This window comes from Chroicocephalus ridibundus, chromosome 1 (genome assembly GCF_963924245.1).
Source record: "Chroicocephalus ridibundus chromosome 1, bChrRid1.1, whole genome shotgun sequence".
Classification (NCBI taxonomy): domain Eukaryota; kingdom Metazoa; phylum Chordata; class Aves; order Charadriiformes; family Laridae; genus Chroicocephalus; species Chroicocephalus ridibundus.
Window position 1 is genome coordinate 161811333 of NC_086284.1, and position 16217 is coordinate 161827549.

Here is a 16217-nt window from a genome sequence, read left to right on the forward strand (position 1 = left end):
CAAAGAAGCATATCCAAGCTGCTTCAGAGGACTGCTTCAGTGTCTTCCTATGGATCTGTGGGAAACGTGAGGGATGCAGCTGGGGACTGCACAACTTCTGCCAGGCTGAACAATGCTCTGCACAGGTGAGGAACAGGAGAAAATGCCCAGGTATCAAGCACCAGCTAGAGAAAGTGCCCAAGGAGCTCCTTCCCCAGGTACAATGCCACTAGACAGCAGCCCATGCAAGCAAAGGTGCAGAACACCGGCCTCAGCATCGAGAAGGGAGTATCCAGGAAGGACAAGAGATTTGAAGGGATCCTGATGGCCTGGAGGAGGAATGAGGTGATTCAAAGCTTAAAGCTGTTCCTGCCAGTCCGTTAGCTGGGTGAAGCAGAGGTTATGACAAATTACGCAGCTTTGAAGACAGGCTGGTGTTTTCTATCAAATTCATGGGACTTCTTCAGGGTATCCTGTAAAATAGTGCCTGCGTGAAACAATTTTCTAGGATAGGAAGAGATCAAAGAAATATAGCTCAGATCTTCCTGTGAGGCACCTCAGTGTAGCTGAGGTAGCAAAGCCATTGCAGTTGCTGGTAGTATGTCTTGGAGTAACTGGGAAACCATCCTTTAGACAGATAAGCTTGAGCCCAAATGCCCTGTGATGTGAATGAACCCAGGCACTTTTTGTGGCATCACTGTTGAACAGAGGCCTTGAGCTACACACTCAGGTGGAGGCTTGTACCTTCACCCCAGAAATGGGGTCGGCATCGCTGAGAGCGTGCCAAAGAAGGGCACTGGGATATTGTAATAGCCAATTCTTCCACATTCTCTGACTGAGCTTGTGCCTCTGGAGCAAGACACAACAAGCAAAAAAAGCCAAGCCACACTTTGGATGGAGACCACTTCTCACCCAGAGCGGGAAGCAGCCTTTCCCACCCTGCGGAGGGACCGGAGCAAAACATGCTGAGGAGAGGGAAAACATGCAGGACTCTTGGGGAGAGGTGGGCAAGGGAGTGGGTGGAAGAAAGAGGGAGACAAATGGTGAAGAAGAGACATGGGTAAATAAACCAAAAGGGACCCACGGGTAAATTCTGGAGTTATCTGAATTATTTCCCTGGAATCACATTACAAATATTTCTCTCAAGCCCCTCGGGAAAATAAGGCGTGTAATTCCTTTTTGGATCAGCCTGGAAAAGGCGAGGCTGAAGCCCCCTGGACTGGGTGTGGGGGGAACTAGGGGAGGGAGGGGAGGGGGTTAGCCACTGTACGAAATCCCCGTGTCAAAGGGCCTGGGGGCCCAAGTGATGCACAAGGCACTCACTGTATGTCCGCATTGTCTCCTTCATAAAAGGGGCTGGGACTGGGAAAAAGGAGGCAGTTTCCAGGATACTGGCCAGCAGCCGCTGGAATGCCCCGACCCCCTCAGCCCCTACACGCTATAAAGGCAGTGGGGAGGGGAGGGGTGAGGAGAGATGCATTTGTGCCCTTTTTTCTTCAGGGGTGAACACAAGGAAGGTTTTCCTTTCAGGGGCCAGCCCTCAATCCCTTCACTGCCTCTCCCCGGTTTAGTAATTCACAGCTGCAAATAGTAAGGACTTTTGAGATGGTCAAGTCCTGACTGCCCAGGGCACAGGGAAGAGAAAAATCGTTCCACAAATGCCGGGGTTTGCAACCTACTGGAACTTTTGTCCACATCCGCTTTGGCCCAGAGACCTTTATGCACTGTCCATCTCTGGGATGGATTCGTTGGTATTTAATATTTATTCTGTAGGAGTACCTTGGGCCAGGGATGGGGGGTATCAGGATGCTAAATGTGGTGGATAAGCATGATGGATGTGTGCTTCCATACCTCAGAAAACAAGGTCTGAACTAAAGGTTAAATGGAACACAGGCAAGTGCAGAAAGAAGGAAAGGGTACCTGCACTGTACAGAAAGACAGGGAGGAACCAAGAGATACACCTAAGTTTTGGGTTGAGTCAAAAGGTAGCCCTGAATACACTGACAGCCAGGAGCTCCACAAAAGTTTGGGAAAAAACTGGGTTGCGGCATTGCTGCGCTCAGTCCCGTGCCTCCCTGGAGAGAGATCATCTTGCTCTCGGTGCTGTCACCACCTGGCTTGCTGTAGCCACTGAACGAGAACCATCTCAGCTGTGCTGAAGGTAGGTCCTCGGTGTCCGAGGTCGGGCCGTGGGAACAGACCGCCTTTGTCGCCTTCTGGGAAGAACTACAAGACCCAGCCCACTCTGGTTACTGGAAAACAACCCCCAAGGCATTATTAGTTATGGGATCACACCAAGGAAAGAAATGCCTCTGCTGGAGAGGTTTGTATTGGGCTGTGATTGTGGTATGGGTTTTCTTTTTTTTTTTTGGATAAAGGAAGTCCTCATGGTGAGGTCCTTGATGAGGTCCGAGGTCCCACCCTACAGGGCTGGAAGGATTTTCTTGGCTTGAACGCACACAGAAAGGGAAGCTTTAGGGCAGGAAGGGAGAAGGGTTTTTTTAATCTTCTTTTGTGAGTCCTCCCTTTCTCTCAGGGAACCGAAAGCCTGTTTTCGGGGGAGACCTGGGTTGGCAAGCCACCAGCACTTTAACGATTGCAGACACAACCATTCAGGCCTCTCTTTCTATTCAAGGAACTACAGAGTTCCATACAATACCGGCCTCCCAGCATCTTCCTGTGCCACCTCCTGCTCCTGAAATGGGCGTAATCAAAGCCACCCCCCTCAAGAGAAGAAGCAGTAGTTAGTGCAGTGCTATTGCTTTTGGGCACGGCTTTTTGTGCTTCTCTGAGCTGTCAGGGTAGAAAGGACACTTTGCTGTAGGTCTGATCCCCATCCCCCTCCAAGGCTCCACCGTGGCCGCATTCCTCCTGGCCACAAAGACCCGGGGGTGGGGGGGTGGCAGTGGAGGTGGGGGGCTGCTTTAAGTACAACATGAGGCAGCGATTTTATTTTGCGCATTATCAAAATAGTACGTTGCTGGAACTCTTCTACATGGCTAAATCTAGACGGTATGGCCTGGAGCTGTTTTCAAGGGGTATCATTTTGTTGAGGATTGGACAACACTTTATTCCAGCCCACTTCTGCCCTCCTTGAACCTGAGGAGCAGGGGAACCAGGCTAACTTGAACCAACACTGGTTGCTGGCTTTCAAGCAGAAGAAATCTGGCTCACAAACCTTGAGAAATACATCTGAGGGTTTCTTTTATTTATTTATTTTTTTAATATGTACGGAACTAGGCAGGACATTCTGAGGTTAAATTCTATGCATTTATAGCAACTCTGGTAAAGCAATTAAGGTCCCAGATTTGACTTGCATTAGCATATTTATAACCTGGTGGGGAATGTTTTCCATATTCCTTGTGTCTATTTTTGTAATGATACTAACCCTTTACGTTTCTGTATCACCTTTCATTCAGGAGGACTAGATCCCAAGTTGCTTTACATATGCAGGACAAAAATACAGGCAAGACATGATGGTGATATACCTAAAACAGATTGGAAAGCGACGTGATAAATGCAATTTATTGACTATCTTTGACAGCCTTACCTCCTTTTCACCCCTATGCCCGTATGCTGGGGAATACAGAAACTCTTCATGCTGCTTCCAAGCATGCGCACACACACAAATTTAACAGAAATTTGCCTCCTCTTTCCCTAAAATTCCTTTCTGCCCTCAAGTCACGCTTGGCATGAATTATAGGAACAGAAATATTCAGCCCCAGGCAGGCATGGCTAAGTGATGAAAATGTAAGATTTTTATCCAGATTTGTGAAAACACAAATTTTAGTTGTAAATTTTTTTCAAATTATAGCCGCACGGTTGCACAGAACTTGTGAAACCTTAAAAGATCAACCCTGTATAATAAAAGCTAATTCATAATCATTTATTGTCAGTTACCACCATGTTCGATGATTCGTATCAGGAAATATAGACAAAACTTCGCAATTTAACCTGCAAATTCCTGAGATGAAACTTGAAGTATCAGTGCTGAGAAATAATAAGAAAGATAAATGAAGTCCAAAGCCAAAAGCTAGTCCAAAACTTCCCATTATATTTGAGTTAGGTACAGAAATATTTTTCTTCATGGGAGCCTTTGTATATCACCTTCAGCCTACTGAAAGCATGAAATGACTCATGACACCCATTGAATATTTTCGAAAAGGAATTCCTTGCAAAAAAATTAGGATTTAGGAAGTCCCATGTTACTAAAATTCAGTATTAGACTGTTATTATTAGACCAGTTATATTTTTGGACAAATAACATATTTAAGGTTCAATATTGTCATGTACTATCAGAAGTAAAAATAGTTTTATTTTAATAAAAAAGGGTTGATAATTTCCTCTGAACAGTATAAAACAGTAATCCTGTCAGGTCAGTCCATAATTAGACCTGAATCATGACATTATTGTTATACAAAGAACCATTTCAGATGTATTAAGAGGATTTCATTCAGCATTAATCACAGTTTTTCTCTTACTTTGTCTTTAAATTTTTGGAGACAGTATGTTCAGGCAGATTTAGCTGTAAAGTAAATGGGAAAATGACAACGCAATTTTGCCTCTCCTAAAATATCTTCTGTGGCTTTTTTTTCTGTGAAACATGGCACAATCCTCATGTGTAGAACTGCCGCACATAGGGCACATGTATTTTGTGCAAGGCAGCACGTAACACTGTTAGCACTTGAAATGGCCTGAAATTTGGACAAAACACACCAATGGCTTTGAAAAGTGCTATGACATATTTCGCAAATGCAACCAAGATATCTAACAAACGCAACAAGAACAACTTTGTTATGCTGTCTGGTCCAAAAAGCAATGCTTTTAGCATACGTTGTTTAATAGGAGCCTTAGATGTGCTTGATCGCTTCCCAAATAAGCTGTTTAAACATGAAGCATTAGGCTAGAAAGCTGAGCACTTTCGCAGAGGACGGGGGTTAACAATTCACAGTACCAAATCCCACTTGATCTGCTGAGAAATTCAATCCAGCAAGAGCATGATTTTACTTAACAGCGCGTCGGGCGAGGAAGTTGCCAGAGGTGGGACGTTTTCCTCCTGGCTGAGGTTGGGCTGCCGGAGCTGGCCCATCTGCCATTACATGGAGTCCTGCCATTCCCCTTCCTCATGGTCCCGCTCCCTTTTGCTGTGTGTTTGCACGTGCATGTGCGCGTGTATTCATGTCTGAACTCCTTTTTTTTCTTTTCTGGAAGCTGATGGAGGTGAGTTGTGGATACATTTTTGGAAGTGTCCCAAGCCACAGATACTCCTGTCCCACAAGAAGGTGCCTCATTCTCCAGGTGGAGGCTACCTGGCTGAGATATGTACCGTGAGGTATTTAAAAGACGGGTAGACGTGGTGCTGAGGGACATGGTTTAGTGGTGGTTTTGGCAGTGTTAGGTTAATGGTTGGACTCAATGATCTTAAAGGTCCCTTCCAACCTAGATGATTCTATGATTCTATTAATGACTAAAGAGAAGCAGAGTTTTTCCCTACCATGCCAATGCATTCACTGCTGTGGGTGCCTCTGAGGGCTGCCTGTCAAAGCCAAGAGCACGATGGAGCCGTACAGGTAGTGTTTTCCTCTCATGCTCGTCCTGCCTGTGTCAGATTCACTGTTGTGCTTCCTTGCAATGCGCTAGAGCCGGGTCTTGGAGAAGGATGGAAAAATTGTCAAAACATTGCCACTTTAACAGAAAGTTGGGTGAGTTCCCTTGATTTTAATAGAACATACCTTTCTTCTACTGCTGCTAATGCAGAAAGCATCTGATCAGATTCTGTGAGGCTCACACTATTTTTATAGTGCTTTGGAATAAACCAGAGCGTATTGCACATAAAGAGTAGTAAGGATCTTACGGAGGAAGACAGGCCATGGATTCCCAAGGATGCGCTTCGCTTCATCCAGGCCTCTGAGAGAAGTTGAGTGCTATATTGTGTCATCAGAGACACAGTAGCTCCTTAAAAATAGAAAGGATTGCCATTTGTCACTTTAAAGTGCACTTGCCTAGTTGGATTGTTAGAGCATTTCATCATGCACTTGTGCAACACCTCTCCATAATCCACAATTGCAGCTCTTTGCCTCTGCTGTAATACAAACAGTGATGATAAATTAATGTCTGGCTTGGCAATATTGCTACAGTCTCCAATTATGAGAAAGTGTTTTCACGTAGAGAAGCGAAATCAAATGGCAGATTCCACTGTCTCTCACCCTTCCTGTCTGCGAACAAGCTAGTCCTTGTTGTGAACCCCATGTAACTTGCTGTGGGGGAGGCGGCATTGTGAAAGCCCCCCGCCCTTAAAATAAAGGTAGTGCTTCAGTACTTATTTCTTGGGGATCTTTTCTAGTAGAGTTAACTATTTCAAAAGGAGAAGGAAAGGGTTTCTTGAAAACCGACTACAAAGGTTTCACGTGTAGCAAGAACCAGAGCGGGCAGAGGTGAAATGCGTTGTAAACATGGTGCTTCTACCAAACCCAAAATCACCAGCACAGAAGTAACAATACGTTGTTGTTCACTCTCCAAAGTCTGGGACTGTTTCCGTACGTGACGCAGAGAGGACAGCCAGAATCCCCGGATAACCAGCTTTTTCAGCTGTGCTCTCACAAGGCAAACATTGCTGCCCTCGCCCTGGTCAGCTTGAGCTCACATAACACCCTGGCTGAGACCAGGAAGACGACTGGCATTGCTCAGAAGTACCTTACCAAGAATAAACATCCAAGGAGCCATGGAGCCACTGCTCTCCAGTGCTGCTCTCAAGGGCTCATTGAGTTTCCTGGAGACACGAAAATCAACTGCCAAGTAGCGCTCCTGGCCTACCAGAGTGGTTGCATTTGTACGCTCCCTCAGAAAGGACCACATGCTACCTTTAGGCTGGGGAAGTTTTAGGCATGTGTTTCCGGCCGTGCTATAAAGAGCCATGGAAACCTGTGGCAGGCAAGGGTTAGCAATGTTGCTTCCTTAGTTTTCCTATCATACATATGTCAGGATATGGTCATGAATGCATACACTAATTTTGTTCAGTGCCCTCACAACCTGAGAGAGACTGAAGGCAGGGAGCCTTTGCAAGCAGCATTATTTGATATCTGCAAGCTTGTGGATAGAGGCAGCGAAGGGGAAAGGGGTCCCCTATCATGTGTAGAAACTGCTAAGTTATAGACAGCAGAAGGATAGCCAAGACAGCAGGATGCGTGGAGTGCTTACACACGAGTGGAGGAGTGAAGACAGCACAGGCAGCCATACCTCCTCTTTATATCTCCCAGCTGCTGCTCCTTGGGCAAGCTCAGCTCACAGACCATGAAGTCTGCACGACAGAACAGCAGCTGGGAGATATAAAGGCAAGGATTTGATTGCAGCGTGTATTTTAAAACATGAAAACACTGCAACGGAGTCCAACCCCTCCTTGTCCTTTCCCCTGCCCAGACTACCTTCAAAACCATTAATCTCAAGGAAAAACTAGATTGGCCTTTGAGATAGGGCTTTCCTCTCTGATTACAGTGTTTGGACTAAGCAGTGCAGGCTGAGCCCCAGATGCTAGACTGTGCATTAGAGGCACTCCCATCCCCAGCTGGAGGATGCTATGTTAAGGGACTGCCACCTGGCAGCATCTTCATGGAACTGCAAAAACGCTAAACAGAGACGGAGGTTGGTGAGCATCAGCCTGCTGGGAGACCTCCAGGTGCACCCAGGAAAGAGAGATCAGGGTTGAGCCAGACCGGTGTTGCCAACTGAACTATCTGGCGTTAAGAGGCTGCTATGGTGATAAAAGACAATAGGCCAGTGAAACATTTGATATGATGACCACCTTATCACGGTCTTTCCCACTCAGTTAAAAAGTTGTTTTTCCTTTGAGGAAAATCCCACTCTTTTCCCTCTCTTACTTCAAGTCGGCTGAAGAAGCCTGACCTAGTTGTACTCAGTCATCGCCCCTTTTTAGCTAAGAGATGAGCTCTTGTTTTGTGAAGATACACCCAGGGAGGCAGGTCACACCATGTTCCCACTCTCCTGGGAAAACAGAGAAGACCACAGGTGACAACTTTACTGAAGAGTGGTGTGGGATTAAAAGGACAATAAAATAATATCCCCTGGACAAGACCTGGTACCCCAGATTCTTTAATTTTGAAATTCTCAATACAGTCCCCTTGCCTGTGCTACCCTCCCCTTTTTTCTGTGTTGTGCCAAGCTAGCAGACAAAACAATGAGCATCTTCTGAATAGATGTTCTGGATTTTCCCCTAAATAAGTCTCTCGGCCAGCTTGCCTAAAGCTTTCTAAACTGGCTATTAAGAAATTTGCCGATGAGTAACAAATTAATGTTTTTTTCAAAGAAGATATGAGAAAAGCCTACTCTGCCATTTATGCATATCACTGTTCAAACATCAATGTGGAGCTAGAATTGGTGACCTAGATGTAAAAGTATCTATGTATCCCCCTGCAGATGCCCTGTGCTTCCCAGATCCCTCTCATCCCCCAAACTTTGTAAAGCTGAATTTATGAGGAAGTACCATGACGACTTACCAGTCTGTGTGCGCATCATCGATCACCAGGAGGATCTTGGGTTTCTGGGCCACAGGTGGTGTGGGGCTGGCCGAGTGATCAATTAGTCCTGCAGCCGCTTGCGTGGTTTGCTTCATGGCACTGGAGATGGAGCTGAAGATGCTGGTGCCAGTAGAGGAAGAGTGTGAGGGCTGCAGTGGCTGCGGATGCTTTCTCTCCGTGGCAGGAGAAACCGGGGAGCTCGTGGAGTTGTCAGGGCGCTGCAAGTCCATCATGTAGCCATTGGGCAAATTTGCCACGAAACTACTGTCTGAGAGACGCCTCCGGAGGAAATTCATTGTTGCAGCGTTGTGTGGAAACCTTCTCAGCACGAGAGAGGCTGAACAATGGTGTCACCAGTCCTGGGTAACGCTTCTGTGTGCGTGTAGTTTTTCAGCTATATTTTCCTTCTCTCCTGTGGGAAGAAGAGTCAAAGACATATGTGTGAGATACGTACTGCGAGTCTGAGATAAGAAAAAATCTTTTGGCCTTTTAAATGGGTACCTTAATCAACGATGAGAGGAAAAAGGACTATTGGTTTCTATGCAGTATGCTACACTGGTAAAGCTAAACAGGACAAAGTATGTTTCATGGCTCTCATCCCAAAACATTTTCCGGTCAGGGCAGACCAGCTTGCACTAGCTTAGGGGCTAACAATTCTATACTTGTTCACTGTGGAGAAAGAAAATTTTTTCTGACTGTAAATGTTAACTTTCAAAAGAGAGACAGCTTATTTCTGGTATTTTTTTTTGTGTTAGAAATCACATATGCTTGTTACAGAATAACCAACAAATGATCTAGTAGGATAAAAAGTTTTATCATCTTTGTCAGGTTTGTAAGTAAGGCTCTGAATTTAAGGAACAAATGTCCTAAATTCAGATAGCATGTAGAAAATAAATAGTAAAAAATCCCCATACATATCTTGATCAAATTCAGTGGCAGCTTCAAACTACTCGTTTCTGGCCCTGCTGCTCTCTGCCCTCAAAATAAGACTTTCAGCCAGGTGCATGCTGGTGGTTGCTAGACACAGCAGACTACCTGATTTTACAATTTCGCTTGTAGGATTTTTGCAGGTACTCAAAACTAGAAGCTTGTCTGTCTAATCTTCACATACTTTTTTTTTTTTCTTGCTGTTGTTGGGTTTTTTTATTTTGTTTTCTTTTAAGAAGAAAGGTCTCTTACTCTGCTCATCTTTTCCAGTGAGAAAATGAACACTGTGAAATGTAACTAGCTGGCACTTCTCCCTTTACCATAATGTGATGACTGTTTTTACCCAGGACATTAAGTTTTTCAACAACTAAATAACGTCACAGAGTTAGTAGTTTCTTTAAAAAATTTTTTTTCACTTATAGGAACAGCCCAGAAATGAGATTTCCACAGGAATTTCCCAAGACCTTTTATCTGCTGAGACAGCCTTTGAGTCTTGACCAGAGGCTGGTTGGTGAGATTTGGGGGGAAAATTTAGAAACATTGCTGGTAAAACATAAGTGTTTTTCAGACAGACATACCTACAGCAACAAAAGTTAGAGTTATCCCAAACGTCAAGTGAGATGAGTCACATGAATTCCGGATACCAACCCCTTCAAGTCTTTTTGAATGAGCCCCTTAAAAAAGCTGGAGCTCCTTGCCTTCACCTGCCTGGGTTTGCCTTCCTTAGTGCTCACGCTCTTGTCCCAGTCTCTGATTGCCTCCTGATGGCAGAAAACTGTCTTTTCCTAGCTGGTCCAAGACAGCTTGGCGTCTGCAAATCTCCCTCCTGGAGCGGCGGCTGAGAGCTCATGGAGCAACCAAACAGCTTTCTTAAAATAAGCTGTCCTTTATTTTCACCTATAGGGATTTACAAAGCTTTAGAGACAAAGGATTCAGACCTGTCTGTGTCCATACCTCTCTTAGCCCCCAGAGCCTTTAGGGAGGCTTGGATAGCCTGCGTGGAGTAGGCAAGCTACAAAGAGCCACTTGGCACGTGTACCCCAGATCTCGTCATCCATCACCACCCTGACTTTGTGGGCACAGGATCCATCTGGAGCAGAGGGCTCCCTGCTGAAGCCGATGACATTGGCTTATTAGAGCAATTTTTCTTTTGATTTCTCAGCCCTGGCAATCCAAGTCCTCTGACTTTGTTGGAGCCTGGAGTTAGTCTTTTCCCAGGGAATAGCTCAAGAAATCTTTAATGACTTCCTGCCACATTTACAGTCAATAACATATCTCGAGGCATTGTGCCGACTTACCACCCCGTCCTGGTGTGCCCGGTGACTGCACAACATCAGCAAACGCAGGCACCGGTGAGCGCTCCGGTAGCACTGACTGTTTAATCAGCAATTGTTCCAAAAAGCAGGTAACATATAGCATGAACGAACTATGAGCTACCTGCTCACCTCATCTATCCACCCACGCAGCACCTGGCCTACTCGTGTCCTGCTGCAGTAATTGTGAGTGCCAGCACAGAGCCATCCACTGCTACCTGTCCAGGATGACCAGAGTGGTAGAGCCTACAAAGACTTTGAGGGATTTATATACTACAGGCAGCGTAAAAATGCGCTGCACTGTCCTCTGCTCAGGAACCTGCATTTCCTACCTTGCATAACACAAATAAGAAAACTCCCCTCACTTAAACAACAGTCCACTCAAGAGTAGGTCCAGTCCTGGGACATATTTCAATACCAGTCTCAGGAGAAGTGGTTTTAGGACAAGACGCTTGTCCCTTGCACACTTTGCACAGCATCACAGAGAGCTGCTGGTTCCTGCTGTGGCAGCTCTCAGCCACGGGAGGGAACCTGGCCCCAGCCATACAGGCTGGACAAGGCTCTTTTCACAAGCCAGTCTTCTTGCGACAGGGTCCAGAAGGACTTACATGCTCTTGAAAGTGTTCCTTGCCCACTGCCAGGCACTTGCATGGCTGCTTCCTCCTCTGCGAGATTTGCACTCTCCAAAAGAACATGGGCTCCTTGCAAAGCATCAGCAAGTAAAGTGATGGGCAAATGTCTCCGCTCTGTACTGTGGAAGAAGGGCATGGAGACACGTGGCATGGGGCTGGGAAGGGCCAGAGTACCCTGTGATGTGCCTGGAAGGCACGCAGGTCTCCTCCACAACAGGGCTTCTCAAATTGTGCCCTTCAGGGTACTATCCACAATGAACAATTCGTCACACTTATTGCAAGGCCATGACCGCTCGCCTCCTGGACACTTTTAAACAGCAACATTTACAGTGCCCCATCATTTTTTCCACCAGGGAAAGATGGTAGTGAAAGATGTTGCCCAGGACAAACTGGGAGATGGCAAAACTCTCTTGTCCAGAGAGTTTGGGACGCTGCACTGAGACTGGCCTTTCCCTCTGCTGGCTGGCACTGCCTCTGCTTGCTTTGAAGACTGGGCTGCATGCCGTTGGCTTGGGAATGAAGGAGAGAAAGCCTAAGCAACCGATGTCATGGGGCATTCTCCCTCCAGCAAAGCACGCCGAGGCTAAATTCAAGCAGGATGACACTGCTGCAGCAGAGAGCTACGCCTGGCTCTGCTCTGGGATGGGGGATGGCCAACCCACGAGGAACTTTGACTTTGGGTCTGTCAAAACAATGGCACAGACTCTCCTCCTCTAATTACATGCATTTTTTCTAATGAGCTGGGTAATTTAATTAAAATAGACTTTCTCTTTTTTTTAAAAAAAAAATGCAGTTATTGATGGCTTCGCTGGATTGATTTATCGATTGTCGTTAGTGCTGCCACAGAGGAGATGTTCTCTGCAATGGCAGCAGTGTAAACTGCCAGCAGATTCCTTTGCTTACTGGAAAACCTCATGGTCTGCTCTGCATCATACTCACTTGCTGTTATTTAACTTTCAGCAATAGGCATTTTCATACAGGCACAGGCTGAGTAGTATAGGACCTCATTTTCCTACAGCTTGAAACTCCTCATGGAGAGCCTGAGGGCTCAGCACGTCAGGCCAAATCTGGCTCTGTGCAGCTCTCACAGCATGCAGCTCTCATGCAGCACAGCGTCCACCCGGTGTATGTACAGGTCCTACCCTAGCAGGCAAGCGGGGCTGTAACTTCAACAAAGCCAGGAGCCAACACCTCCTTCAGAAGCAAGACAAGTCTGGTAAGTGGTATTTTGTCACTCCAGAGCCACAGGTAGGAAAGCTGCTGGCTGTACACCATCACGTTGTACTTGCCTCTCTGCACACCAGTGTCTTCTTATGGCTTACATGGAGACATGTCACCTACTTAATGCTGTGCCAGGCACAAGCCTGCCCATAGAGAGGCCTGCAGCCCCCTGCATAGCTGCAATACAGCCCATGGGCTGCTTCCAGGTCAGGCAGCAGCTCCTGTTGAGTTCCTCGAGCTGCAATACAGCAGCTACCTCCCACCACGCAGGAGTAATCTGCTGCTGTGTGAAACAGCTGCTCCCGAAAGCTAGCTGAGAAAACAGTGGGCATCTGGGCCATGGAGCTGCAGGTCAGGGATCTGGGCTATGTTTCAGGATGGGGAAATAATAAACAAGGCATAGGAGAATGAGTGAGTCCCAAGGAAAGAGAGCAAGCAGGAGAGAGGGGGAGAGGAGGAGGAGAAGGCACAAGCAGAACAGGAGGAAGCAAGCGGGAATCGGCTTAACCAAAAGACAATATGGGAACACGCAGAAATCCCAATAATGAGAGCACAGTCAGGGAATCAAAAGGAAACGATGTGAGCAACTAAATGAAGCAAGAGCAAGGTCAATTAGAGCTGACCTTGAAAACAACAGCAAAGAGGCTGGCACCGACAGCCCCTTACTAACGCGCAGTTAAACTTCCTGGCTGATATTTTCGGAAGGGCAAGGGAGGGTAAGCAATCTGCTCCCTCAGCAGGTTGACAGCAGCCAGGCACCTACCTGCTTTTCTCAAGCACACACTCCACAGAGATGCAAGTTATCTCAGAAAACCTGTTGACATGTGTTAGAAAACAAGAACAAAACGTTCACTTAAACCTCTTGCTGGGTTACTTTCTAATGTGCGGTAGCATCCAGAGGGAACCCAACTCAATTGGCTGATATCTGTTAACTGTGCTTAGAATTCCCTCGAGCTTGTTATCTATGCCGTCAGGTAATGAACTGACACAACCACGCCAGCCTGTGTGTCTGATTCCTGCTCTTGACAGCCTCAACGGAGCAATGCTGGTGGCGGCAAGATGGAAAACCAATGAGGAGAGATTATCCTCCCACCTCGCCATAAGGGCGCACTTACTTCTGCCCCTCGGTAGATGGAAAGATGAGGGGATGCTCCTCACCTGGCAGTGGCCACTTACCGATACCCCTCACACCCATTTTGTGGATAGCCTTCAGCATACCTTCACATGTTAAGATAATCCCACGGGTCCCTTTCTGCCTTCAGGCATATCGACACAATGTGGGAGCGGACTTCTGTAGAGGGACAGCCATGTTAGAGAGCTCTAAATCCAGCCGGATGGCTTTCCACAGATATTTTCAAAAAGAGGAAAGCAAGAGATTCTTCATTATTGTCAAGCTCTCAGTGTTTCACTCTGAATGGCTTCAACATTCCCAAGCTTAGCATAGCTTGGCATTTCTTGGGAAGAATTGAAAGCAGAATAAAATAATCAGTTCTGAAATTAATTAGGACTTTTGTTGTTTTTTTACCTCATTTGCTGCAGTTTTGGACTCAAGAGGCTCACGTGTTCAAACATTCCTTGGTATTTTTCATCTGAAATTCCATAAATCAGGAAATTAAAACAATTGGGGTTAGAAAAAGAAAAGGAAAAGGATACTGCACCAAACCCCCCACATTTTGTAAACCTGAAGCATATACAAAAACTGAAAGGGTTGGAAAGACGACAGGCTGAGAGAGTTGGGGCTGTTCAGCCTGGAGAAGAGAAGGGGCCGGGGAGACCTTATAGCGGCCTTCCAGTACCTAAAGGAGGCCTACAGGAAAGATGGGGAGGGACTCTTTATCAGGGAACGTAATGATTGGACAAGGGGTAATGGTTTCAAACAGAAGGAGGGTAGATTTAGGTTGGATATTAGGAAGAAATTCTTTACTGTGAGGGTGGTGAGGCACTGGAACGGGTTGCCCAGAGGGGCTGTGGATGCCCCATTCCTGGATGTGTTCAAGGCCAGGCTGGAAGGGGCTTTGAGCAACTCGATCTAGTGGGAGGTGTCCCTGCCCACGGCAGGGGGGTTGGAACTAGATGATCTTTAAGGTCCCTTCCAACCTGAATCATTCTCTGATTCTATGATTCTATGACTTCATGCCATCCCAAAGAAAAGAGGAAAGCAGAGAGTTTCCATGCCCATGTTCAGGTTGTAGAGAGCTTTCCCCAGCGTCATCAATGCAGTACAGCTCTAACGTAGACACTGGTGGAAATCTTCCAAACCATGTAAAGCTAGAGCACGAATTCCACCTAAAATCAGAGGGGTTTGTGCATGCCAATGCCAGAGACCGACACTGGTGGAGCCGTGCTGTCTCTTTGAAGCAATTGCTTCAAAGTCAGCACCCTGCACCTGGAGGGGGTGGCACGGCAGGGGAGTGGACACAGCACGCCGTGAGGACATTTATGCTACCCAGAGCCTGAGTTCCCTGTTGTGTGTTAGACAGTTGCTCGCCAGAATTTCACTTGCTTCCCAAATTCTCTATTACCATTCACAGCAGCAGTGATTTCCTTTGGAAATGTGCTCTTTAAGGATTTTCGCAGAAGCCAGTGTCTTGTGCATTCGATTTCTCTGTTTGGAGAGATTCTCAGAGATGCTGGGAGGTCTTTCTCTCAGAAATTGATCACTTCACAATGTTCAACATGCTTCATTAAGTCACTGATACATATAAAAGTGCAACAACTCTCTTGTCTTACTGCTGCATTCTTATAGACCTTAAAAAATCCTCTCTACCTTCTTGGGTGGCTATTTAAGTGGAAAAGTCTAGGCTTCACAAATCTTACTTATTTTTTCAGTTTGCAAAGCTCTCAGTGCTTCCTATATAGCAGTTTTACCATAGGAGGTTTGCGTTATCTGGCCTGGAAGATAATGTTTGTGCGCATACCAAACTGAGTGCAAATGGGACCACTTCCCAAGAGCTACACTCAGCAGAGAAAATGAGTTAAGTCTGTTTCCTCTTTTGCCTGTTATATCATAAAGGCAGGCAAGGAAAAGAAGAAGAAGAAAAAAGACTCTTAAATGACAAAATGTCATTGTAAGATCATTAGGCTTTCAGCAGATTGCAAAGGAAGATGACTAAAGCCATGAACAATAGTGAAAAATTTTCTAGAGAAAAATGAATCTGAATATTATGATAATACTCTCTGGCTTTAATGCCCCCGAGAAAAAAATATGATGTGCTACTTCTTGGAAACAATACATTATTTCCTCATTTTATTCTCACTGTGGAAATCCTGTTGGCACCTAACGGCCGCAGTGTTGTCTCAGTGGTTATATCCCCCTGTCAATGAGCTTAGGGAGCCCTTTTGTGGCCTGTCTCTGTTCAATATCAATACTTGCTTATCAGCAAAGCCAGACCCAGCTCAACTTGAGCAGGCTGTATGAGGCAAAGAAATCCTGTGCTAATCTTTGACTATTATAGAGCCATCCCCATCTGAAAGTCAGTTGAGTTGGCATACTGTCTCCTTTTCTTATTTCCCTAGAGCATTGTGGTCATTCCCACCCCAAGCACTAGCGACACTAATGCTTCCATTAAGGCTAACACTTACACACATGCCAAAGTGGCTCCTCACGATTATGT

At 46.1% G+C, this 16217-nt stretch overlaps 1 protein-coding gene across 1 annotated transcript in view; it reads right to left on the reverse strand.

Moving 5' to 3' along the window:
- The window catches only part of SYN3 (synapsin III), a 200390-nt gene that overhangs the window by 170554 nt on the left and 13619 nt on the right, over window positions 1-16217 (reverse strand). Inside the window, exon 3 of the mRNA XM_063321517.1 lies at window positions 8490-8922. Coding sequence (XP_063177587.1) covers window positions 8490-8806 — 317 coding nt within the window. The 5' untranslated portion in view covers window positions 8807-8922. The remainder of the gene's footprint in view (window positions 1-8489; window positions 8923-16217) is intronic.